Genomic DNA, 10,201 nt, shown 5'->3' with positions numbered 1-10,201 from the left:
CCCATTGCTAGGATTTTGAAGATATGGGACATTGTTTCGTTTGAATAATTATTACAGCCAATTGCACTCCAATTGAACAGCAATGTTCATCTGGCAGTCTCTTTTCAATCTATCATGCGGCTACCAAATCCAAGTCTATTAAAATTGCATGAAAATGGTAGTATGTAATTCAACTACGATAAATGTATCTAATCCGTTATTTTGTAGTTATTTCTGTGTGCGGCGTCAAGTAATAATAATATATTTTATCCTTTAAAGAAGCCGATATTGAACACTTTCATTCCGTCGTTATCCATATAGCAACTCTCTTTGTAAGTAATTCAAAGCCAAAAACTTTAAATTAGAATTTTTATTTTTTATTTTTATTGCACATTTAACTCTTTCTCATTATTATGCAACTGCTTATCACGTTCACAAATATTTTTAAAATTATTTCTATAGATTATAACACATCTGTACATATCTATATAGCTTGTACGATTTATATTTTAATAAATAAACATCACTTCAACATACACATACTAGTGGATCCAATACGTACATAGTACATACATACATATGTAGTATCCTTTATGGCATATTTATGTATGTGATGACAACGTCGCTTTTAGATGGAAACATGTTTTTTTCATTTATTCGATTGAAAGCTCTTGACGCGACGCGGAGTTTGATTATCCCGTTATAAACCGCAGGCGAAGAGAGCTGAAATTTAACTGTTTCATTGCCTTCTTTTAGGCGCCTGTCGCCTGTGTTGGTTGCATGGACTTTTCATTTTAATTTATGTTGTAACAACCGTAAATTTCTTTCTTCCTCTAGAAATCATACACGTTGTCTGACGCACGGAAAAATAAGGGTTCGTTTCGATCCCGGTTGCAGGGGAACGTTAGCGGCAGGACTTCAATTTCCTCTACCATATAATATACACCAATAATTCCCTTCCTCTTCTTAAATAACTAATACTAACATTTCCCGTAATTAGTACAATTTCTTAGCTATCTTTGCACGTTTAGCTCTTTGAGTTGTGTTTAGCTCTAATTTTCCTAGAATTTTAGTCTAACGTCCAGACAGTGAATGTATCTGTTAATATAACAGTACATTTTAAGGACAGGACTTTTCGAGAAAATTCCGCAATGGGGAATGTTAGGGCATGGTCTACCATAAAGGCAGGAAAATAATGCTACTGCAAGGATAATTTGCCATAAAAGCTGGATAACAATTTTATTGCAAGAATAAGTTACCATAAAGGAAAGATAACTGTATTGCAAGAAAACTTACCATAAATGAAGGAAACTAGTATTATTTCAAGGATAATTTACCATAAAGGAAGGATAATACATTTATTGCAAGGATTCACCATAATTTAAAATACAATTATCCACTCTTCGTATGCCACATAACAGTGCACCTATAACAGAATTTAACAATGCCATGTTACAGAGCTCAATTCCCTTTTCTTTAGTTAATCAAACCAGAATGTTTTTATCTGGACGTAAAAATAAGAATAAATGCAAAACAAAGTCGATGCATTTGTTGAGATAAAACATGAGGCCAAAACATGGTAACTAGCGGTTCCACACACCAACTTTTAAGAAATTTAAACATGTTGGAAAGTTATCTCGATTGCAGTGGTGCAATTTCCTCTGGGGTAAATATTCATCCAGCTAATTCCCAAATATATTAGTATAACGTGTTCCTTTCTATACATATGTATATAGGATCAGCACCACTAGTACTGACTTATTAAAAGCCGTGTAATTTGCGTGTATAGTCTACGTGCTGAACTGCAAGGAGAATAGTCAACGATTTTCGCTATATCCCAGATCAGTGTCCACATCATGCAGATCGTTTTTTGGGTCATAAAGAAACTTTGTAACAACTTGGTTTACTTTCTTATTCTTAATATAGATACATACATACATCAATTTATTCAGGCCGTTACGTGTTTTATTTTGTATGGCGATTAGTTAATTATAAACTCCATTCCTTGTTTTTTTTTAATGTTGAGTTAAGCTATTAAACGGATATAGTAATTATTTTCCTATTTACGTGGGCCTGACGATCTGCTTTACTTAGTATAGCATACGATTTAACAATTTTACGTCACGGCCGCACACAAGAAAAATATGGGTACATGCGTGAATCATTAGTTTACGTACATTTATTTGTATGTATTGGAAACGTAACTAATATATGAGGCCCTTAATTTCTCTTGTTGAACATTTTTTTATAGTATTTGCGGCCTTCTCCAATTTTTATTCCAGATCATCAATTCCAGCTACCGATGAGCTGTCTAGTATTTTGCTGTCCACTTGCTGTCCTCCAACATTGACCTGAACTTCGTTCGACTCCGCAGCTCGGTTTCCGAACTCCTGCATTTTTACAATCAACATTGCAAATACCTGAGCAGGGAGGGACGATTGTAGCACTTGCAGCAAACGTGCCGGCTGGCCACACACTACAATCGCATTTGCCAAGTGCTCTACACCAGTTTCGAAATCTCCTCTGGCTATAAGGGTTTCACCCAACTGAATTTCTTGCAGAAAATATCTGTAAGAGTATTTATTTGATTAGATGGCATTTTTCAGGATTATTTCAAAAGTACTCTATGTATGTAGCGTGCAGAACAATACATTGATTATATCCGTATAACGATTTTCGTATGGTCTTCTTTAAAACTAAGCTTGATATAGGAGGCTCATTAAAGTGTAAAGTCAAAATAGATTCTCTTTAAGTAGATTATGTTGAAGGACATATGTTTTTGTTTAAGAAGACACATGAACTGTTTGTATGCAAATAATACGGCCTACTACAGGCTAATCACCTTTGGTGCTGAATCATTATAAGCGGGAGAATAGTTTTGTTTGTCGTATGTATGTATCAACTGCAGACAACTGCAGATGCGCGTTTTAACTACACTTCAATAAGCCGAAAAAGTGTACAGGTGTACGGTTTGTTCTGATTGTATGTACACGCACATATGTGCGTGCATACCATTGTATACTTCTGCACGTGCTGTCCTTATTATATAATCTGTTTTGGAGCAGATTTACTTACTTTTCGATGGCTTCATGGTCATTTAGATTTGGTATTCCTGCCTTGGAAGGTCCACTTTTTTTGCTGCGGCGGCGACCTATTAACATATTTAAATAACATGTTTCATTCGTGTTAACCATTACAAGTACAATAATCTTACGCTCACGGACTTTCTTCTTATATTCTGGGTCATTTCGGCGTTTTTTGTCAAAGTAGATGCAATATCCAATGAACAAAGTACCAGCAACTCCAGCCGCAATTCCAATTGCAGTTTTATTCATTTCGAGCATATCAAAAAAATGATTCTTCACTTAAACTATATATATATGTATGTATTTTTTTTTATCATCAAATGCAATCGATAACTTTTTCTTTTCAAGTCAACTCTGTGCTGTGTCAAGTGACGATAGATGCATTCAACGATTTAAAACAATGGAACTGGTACACTGTTCTTGCTCATATGATATATATACATTTTCAAACAAGCCTTTTAATTAATATGAAGGTCTTAAATACTCTGAATTTTTATTTATTTAAATAAATACATCACCTCTGAAAGGGGTTATAATTTTTCTACATTAAATTAGCACCATTTTCGCGCAAGCAATAGCATTCAATATACGCGATTCGTGCAATGTACATGATGCCACTGTTTCTCTTCCAAAATGTTTTTATCACTTTAAGCAGCAGCTGCTATCAGGTCAAAGAAAAGTAAACACTTTTTTGAAAAATGTTTTTTTATTGTATAATCGCTAGGTTATAAAAAGAAGAATAACAGTAATATCTGGTAATACTTAAAAACGTTCTTTGACGGAACTAAATCACCAAGCATGACGCAGTCCCAAAGTAAACAGCCTATAAAATATTAATAGTAATCACTAAATAGTAGCTAGGACACATATTTTTATCCGATTGATGAATCAATTCTCTACAAGATTGGTTGATTTTAAGGACTCCCTCTTATATTTTTTATAAAATAAGGTTTAAACAAAAGAGGCAACACAATATAGAAGCATACAACGTAAGTTGCCATGAAATGTTTTGTCATTTGAAAACTTGTTGCTTGTCAACCGGTAGTATAGACATCTTTATACCCTAATTCTTTTAATTAGCGAGCGGTTCTAGCGACTATTCTGTGCCGTAAACTAAAAGCTACATATTTATCGCTTTCCCTAATACCAATAGATGGAAAAAAATAAAATTGAGTTTTGGGTGAATTTAATTCAACTATGTACACTAATTATAAGCTAAGAGTATGGTTTACAAGTTACAAAATATTATCCGCCCGTGGTCCCTGCCAAATAGATATCCATGGCCTCCTTATTCAGGTGGACCGTCGGGCGTCGCCTGGGTATCGGCTGGATGTGTGGCAACCGCGTCCCATTCACCTCATTCAGGCGCACGTTCGAGTTGGGATCATCTTCATCGCTCACATATGGGCTTTGCGATGACTGTGTGACATGCTGTGCCGCTGGCGGTGGATTGGAGCGCTTCCGTTTTTCGGCCGCCGCCGCGCTAGTTGTGGGCATGTCATCCTCGCTAACAGTTGTAAGGACGGGCACGGGGGTTGGTCGTCTAATTGCCGCTGTGGCCGTCGCCAATCTACGTGGGACGGAGGTGGACGTCGTCGAGCTGTTGTCCGAGGAGTTGGCTTGTCGCTGACTTGAGCTCACGTCCGAGACGCTCTCGGCCTGCTTCCTCCTTTGATGCTCTCGCGCATTATATGCCTTATATTTATAAATTTCCTCCAGTTTATCGTAACAAACCTGACAAAGTGGCGTAAAAGGCCGCAGTTCAGAATTTATTTGCTGTCCAAAATGGAGAACTTTTCGATCAGTCACCCTGGTGTGTGGCTCTCTGAGCATATGGTTGCCCATGCCGCAGTATCGACGCCCGATCGGGCTCGATCTGTCGGGCGATTCGGGTGCATGGACCCGTGACCCTGCCAAAGAGATATCCATGGCAGCCTCATTCAGGTGAACCACCTGGCGTCGCTTGGGTATCGGCTGGATGTGTGGCAACCGCGTCCCATTCACCTCATTCAGGCGCACGTTCGAGTTGGGATCATCTTCATCGCTCACATATGGGCTTTGCGATGACTGTGTGACATGCTGTGCCGCTGGCGGTGGATTGGAGCGCTTCCGTTTTTCCGCGGCAGCCGCGCTAGTTGTGGGCATGTCATCCTCGCTAACAGTTGTAAGGACGGGCACGGGGGTTGGTCGTCTAATTGCCGCTGTGGCCGTCGCCAATCTACGTGGGACGGAGGTGGACGTCGTCGAGCTGTTGTCCGAGGAGTTGGCTTGTCGCTGACTTGAGCTCACGTCCGAGACGCTCTCGGCCTGCTTCCTCCTTTGATGCTCTCGCGCATTATATGCCTTATATTTATAAATTTCCTCCAGTTTATCGTAACAAACCTGGCAAAGTGGCGTAAGAGGCCGCAGTTCAGAATTTATTTTCTGTCCAAAGTGGAGAACTTGTCGATCAGTCACCCTGGTGTGTGGCTCTCTGAGCATATGGTTGCCCATGCCGCAGTATCGACGCCCGATCGGGCTCGATCTTTCGGGTGATTCGGGTGCATGGACCGCTGGCGCTGGCGGTGGATTGGAGCGCTTCCGTTTTTCGGACGCCGCTGGCGGTGGATTGGAGCGCTTCCGTTTTTCAGCCGCCGCTGGCGGTGGATTGGAGCGCTTCTGTTTTTCAGCCGCCGCTCGCGGTGGATTGGAGCGCTTCCGTTTTTCGGCCGCCGCTGGCGGTGGATTGGAGCGCTTCTGTTTTTCAGCTGCCGCTCGCGGTGGATTGGAGCGCTTCCGTTTTCCGCCGCCGCTGGCGGTGGATTGGAGCGCTTCCGTTTTTCGGCCGCCGCCGCGCTAGTTGTGGGCATGTTGTCCTCGCTAAGAGTTGGGCTCGATCTTTCGGGTGATTCGGGTGCCATCTTCTATTGAAAATACTATAATTATTATGTTCTAATGCTTTTTTTTTCCCCAAGACTTACTATGTTGTGTGCAGTTTTTCCCGCCGATTAAGACGCCGTTCGCAGCTGTTAAGTGTGACACGTGTGTAAAGTGTGACAAAAACCAGGGCAATCCGGCGATCAAACGAGACTTAACCCAATTAACACCCCTTTATTTAAAAAGTTGAGCACCCTTTGTTAAACCGCGGAAAATAATAGCCTTTTTACACTGGGCGCGTCTGCTATCGATATCGGCATAGACGCAATGAAGCAGAAAGGGCGTTTACATTGGCAGACGTGCGTCTTGAATTTTGTTTTGGGTGCTTGATGACAAGGAAAGTAAACAAATTTTGAGAAATCAACAGAATTATGCAAGACGACAAGAAAATGGACGAAAGAGAATGATTCTTATATTTATTTATTATTTTCAGACATTTCTTTGTAGAGCTTGTGGGAGTTCTTCTTAAAATTATGAAAACCATCGAAGTTCGTCTCCAGCAGTGTCATAATGGCATCAGGGGATCACACAAATGTTGTATGATAATAATACAATCAGTTTCAAGTATTTTATTTCTTGATTTTATGTATATTTTCACCTTTTTGCACAACCATTCATTTTAGCGCCAAAATTTGATTTTTTAACTACAATTTTTTGTTGTTCTTAGAGGTGATAGTTGCGCTGATAGGCAGAAAAGTGCAAAAATGTGCAGTTAAGCGCAAAAGCAATCGAATATATCGAATATATCTTCGCCAAGACGCAAAGAAGCATGACGCAGTCCCAATGTAAACAGCCTATAAGCAGCAGCTGCTATCAGGTCAAAGAAAAGTAAACACTTTTTTGAAAAATGTTTTTTTATTGTATAATCGCTAGGTTATAAAAAGAAGAATAACAGTAATATCTGGTAATACTTAAAAACGTTCTTTGACGGAACTAAATCACAAAGCACCCCCACTTGGCGGATATGTCCCCTTATAAAGGGTCTAAACTCAGCAGATAGGATGACGATAAAACGACATGCTAAATAATTCGCTGAAACATTTGGAGGAAGTAGTACGATGATAATTTGCAGGCAGACACTAAATTGGTTTGTACTACACAAAAAAGTGGACGAAAAGAAGAGAACAATGTCCCGTGGTTAGCTTCCTTGCCTCTCAGACTGTATACTGTAGACTGTATACAAAAATGAGTAAGTGTATCTTGATGTCAAGGCACGTGTGAAAGAGAGATAAATCGAGCAAGCCCAAACACGCGCGAATAATTATTCTATTGACTAAAGGTAAGCCCAAAAATGTTTATGCTATTCCATCAAAATGCAATGCAATCGAATTTGGAGTAAAATTAATATAGTTTACCGATATTACTGATCAGCATCAATAGCCCAGGTGGGAAAACAATGTCCGTCTGTATAAACACTTGAATTTCGGAGGTTATTATTGCTAAAACAATCCAATTTACTGTGTACTCAGTTCAGTTTCCCACACAGTTTATCAGTTTAATTTTGCCACTGTATACTTGATTTTATCTATTACAGAACATAGCTTGTTAATCAGCTTTATTTAATTTTTCATAGTTCTTATTAGCAATTTTTAAAGTTTTAAATATTTATGCTTACAAGTGAAGTTACATATGTAAATGACGCATAACCATGATGTATTATGGGGCTTAATTCGGAGATAGCACATTTTTTTAGATCCAAACAAGGGTACATACAAACAAAGTTAATTTATACGTGTGCTTTCTGCATAATAACCTTTTTTCTGTTGAATACTAGTGGCTCTTCAGCTCTCTTATTGAAGAAATATTAAAAAAAGGAAAATTCAAAGATAAGCATGAGGCATTTGTTTTTAAATACGTTGACAAAGCAAAGTAAGTAAACCTACATACATATGTATGCATATGTGCATATGCAAATATGAATTACAGTTCGTTAAAATTAATTAAAATACATTTTTTTTTAGATGTGTATCGATTGGGCTTCAATAGATACTCAACTCTCCAAGAGCCCAAGGAACCTATTGTGAAAAGCAAGGCCATACCTGGACCGAAGTCCCTTGAGCTAAAGAATAAACTGGATGCTGTTCAGGTGATTTGTATTTTGTATTCTCAACATTCATTCGGTGCCTCACATTTTAAAGCGTATTAAAAAACAAACATGATGAACGGTGTCAGGAAAGGGAAAGTGAATATAATATTATTATAAAATGTTTCAATGTAACTATTAATTCCTAATAGTTACATAATTCTTAAAAAGAAAAACAATCTTAGTCATATCGTCTTAGTGATTATTTTATTCAACGCTTTCCGAGTGTCCTGTGTTTCCATGACAATTTGTTCATCGATTTTTCTCTGAATTGATATTTTGGGGCAATAACAATTGTTCACACCACTGTTAGCCAATAATGAAAATAATAAGTCTTAAAGACTATAAATAAATTATTAAATAAACATTAACCAAGAACAAACACCTCTTCTACAGAGCACCGGTACTATACAATTGTTTGCCGATTACGACAAGTCCGCTGGAAACTACATTTGCGATGTTGACGGAAATGTATTGCTGGATGTTTACACCCAAATTTCCTCTGTACCCCTAGGTTATAATCATCCGAGGCTCATCAACGTTTTCAAAGATGAGAAAAACCTAAAAAGTATGTAGTATATCCATCGGAAGTGGTTGAGCTTGCCTTCCTTTTGTGATTCCCCTTTTGTGCTTTCAGCTTTAATCAATAGACCCGCACTTGGGGTTTTTCCTGGAAAAGAATGGCCCGAAAAACTGCATTCTATTTTGTTGAACATTGCCCCAAAAGGATTAAACAAAATAACTACCATGATGTGTGGGTCATGTTCAAACGAAAACGCATATAAAAGCATTTTTATATGGTAAGTTTGTAAACATATATATTTTGTTTTGGGAACTGAGAGGATCCGTTAAAACATGCTTTTTAATCCAATATTTTTCCAGGTATCAAAATAAACTTCGTGGAAAGACAGCCTTTACGGAACAGGAAAAATGCTCGTGTATGATAAACCAGGCCCCAGGCTCCCCCCAACTGAGCATTCTGTCATTCAAAGGAGCCTTCCATGGTCGCACCCTAGGAGCACTCTCCACAACACATTCAAAGTATATTCATAAAATCGATATTCCATCATTTGATTGGCCCGTAGCATCATTCCCACAATACAAATATCCTTTAGATGAAAATGTGGCGGAAAACAAAAAGGAAGACGAAAAGTGTCTGAGTGAAGTCGAAGATCTTATTGAACAATACACCAAGAAAAGCAATCCCGTTGCTGGCGTTGCTATTGAGCCTATTCAGAGCGAAGGAGGTGACAATGAAGCATCACCAGAGTTTTTCAGAGGCCTGCAAAGTATTTGCAAGAAGAGAGGTGTTGCTCTCTTAATCGATGAGGTTCAGACCGGAGGTGGCGGCACTGGCAAGTTCTGGTGCCATGAACACTTTAATTTCGAGCAACCACCCGATGTTGTTACCTTCAGTAAAAAGTTACAATTAGGTGGCTATTTCCATAATGATGATTTTGTACCCAATGAGCCTTATCGAATCTTTAACACCTGGATGGGAGACCCGGGCAAAGTTCTGCTGTTGGAGGAAATCATTAAAGTAATACAGGAGGAAAAGCTATTGACCAATGTAAATGAAACCGGAAAAGTTTTAAAAGACGGCTTATTAAACTTGGAAAAAGAATTCCCGAATATTCTAAACTCCACCCGTGGACGTGGCACATTTTTAGCTATCAATTGTACCAACACAAATGTGAGAGATCGTATTATAACCGCCCTAAGGCATACCGGTGTTCAGACAGGTGGATGCGGAGATATTTCCATTCGGTTCCGCCCGGCCTTAGTGTTTAAGAAATACCATGCCAACATTGTCCTGGACCGCTTCAGAACAGTTTTGAAATCACTTTAAGATTATCTAAAAGTTAAATGAATGTGCTCTGAATATAGAAAATGAATGCTTATATACAATGTAAAAGGATTAGAAAATTATTTTGTCTTGTTGAAATTGTATTACATACCATTATTTCTATGCCGTGAAAATATATTTTAAAAAACTTGCGCTTCCATACAACTCCCATTGTTTGTTATACTCTTGAATCTTGGGAACTTGACCGGGCTCCTGCATGCCCTGTCATTATATCTACTTGAGTTTTACAGTGTGTAAAATTTGAATGGAAGTAGGATAGCGGCCAAGGAT

General features: G+C 38.7%; 3 protein-coding genes across 3 annotated transcripts; 1 reads left to right on the top strand and 2 right to left on the bottom strand.

Annotated features, from left to right (window-relative positions):
- Nucleotides 1-1,926: 1,926 nt before the first annotated feature.
- Nucleotides 1,927-3,365, bottom strand: LOC111074417 (mitochondrial import receptor subunit TOM20 homolog B). Its single transcript, XM_022367182.2, has 3 exons — nucleotides 3,194-3,365; nucleotides 3,055-3,130; nucleotides 1,927-2,547 (listed from the first exon to the last, which is right to left on the bottom strand). Exons 1-3 carry the CDS (start codon nucleotides 3,321-3,323, stop codon nucleotides 2,253-2,255), a joined length of 501 nt encoding a protein of 166 aa, XP_022222874.1. The 5' UTR covers nucleotides 3,324-3,365; the 3' UTR covers nucleotides 1,927-2,252.
- An 875-nt stretch (nucleotides 3,366-4,240) lies between these two features.
- On the bottom strand, nucleotides 4,241-7,728 carry LOC121403910 (serine/arginine repetitive matrix protein 1-like). Its single transcript, XM_041592169.1, has 3 exons — nucleotides 7,714-7,728; nucleotides 5,016-5,900; nucleotides 4,241-4,724 (listed from the first exon to the last, which is right to left on the bottom strand). The coding sequence occupies exons 1-3, from the start codon at nucleotides 7,726-7,728 to the stop codon at nucleotides 4,311-4,313; spliced, it is 1,314 nt and encodes a 437-aa protein (XP_041448103.1). The 3' UTR covers nucleotides 4,241-4,310.
- Nucleotides 7,722-10,072, top strand: LOC111074406 (4-aminobutyrate aminotransferase, mitochondrial). The gene is made up of 5 exons (XM_022367160.2): nucleotides 7,722-7,850; nucleotides 7,943-8,067; nucleotides 8,461-8,632; nucleotides 8,702-8,864; nucleotides 8,947-10,072. The coding sequence occupies exons 1-5, from the start codon at nucleotides 7,814-7,816 to the stop codon at nucleotides 9,911-9,913; spliced, it is 1,464 nt and encodes a 487-aa protein (XP_022222852.1). The 5' UTR covers nucleotides 7,722-7,813; the 3' UTR covers nucleotides 9,914-10,072.
- The last annotated feature ends 129 nt before the right edge of the window (nucleotides 10,073-10,201 follow it).

Source organism: Drosophila obscura, unplaced genomic scaffold (genome assembly GCF_018151105.1).
Source record: "Drosophila obscura isolate BZ-5 IFL unplaced genomic scaffold, ASM1815110v1 contig_170, whole genome shotgun sequence".
In the NCBI taxonomy this organism is placed as follows: Eukaryota; Metazoa; Arthropoda; class Insecta; order Diptera; family Drosophilidae; genus Drosophila; species Drosophila obscura.
Note: the sequence above shows the minus strand (reverse complement) of the source record. Positions and strands in the feature narration are given on the sequence as shown.

Excerpts from the sequence above, each read along its gene's own strand:
- LOC111074406 (XM_022367160.2), top strand. The coding sequence starts at position 7,814 with ATGAGGCATTTGTTTTTAAATACGTTGACAAAGCAAA. Across the intron at positions 7,851-7,942 it reads AAATACGTTGACAAAGCAAA|ATGTGTATCGATTGGGCTTC; the intron begins GTAAGTAAACCT and ends ATTTTTTTTTAG. Across the intron at positions 8,865-8,946 it reads TATAAAAGCATTTTTATATG|GTATCAAAATAAACTTCGTG; the intron begins GTAAGTTTGTAA and ends ATATTTTTCCAG.
- LOC121403910 (XM_041592169.1), bottom strand. Across the intron at positions 4,725-5,015 it reads TACCCAAGCGACGCCAGGTG|GCCGAGAGCGTCTCGGACGT; the intron begins GTTCACCTGAAT and ends AGGAGGAAGCAG.
- LOC111074417 (XM_022367182.2), bottom strand. The coding sequence starts at position 3,323 with ATGCTCGAAATGAATAAAACTGCAATTGGAATTGCGGCTGGAGTTGCT. Across the intron at positions 3,131-3,193 it reads TAAGAAGAAAGTCCGTGAGC|GTCGCCGCCGCAGCAAAAAA; the intron begins GTAAGATTATTG and ends ATATGTTAATAG. Across the intron at positions 2,548-3,054 it reads GACCATGAAGCCATCGAAAA|ATATTTTCTGCAAGAAATTC; the intron begins GTAAGTAAATCT and ends ATACTCTTACAG.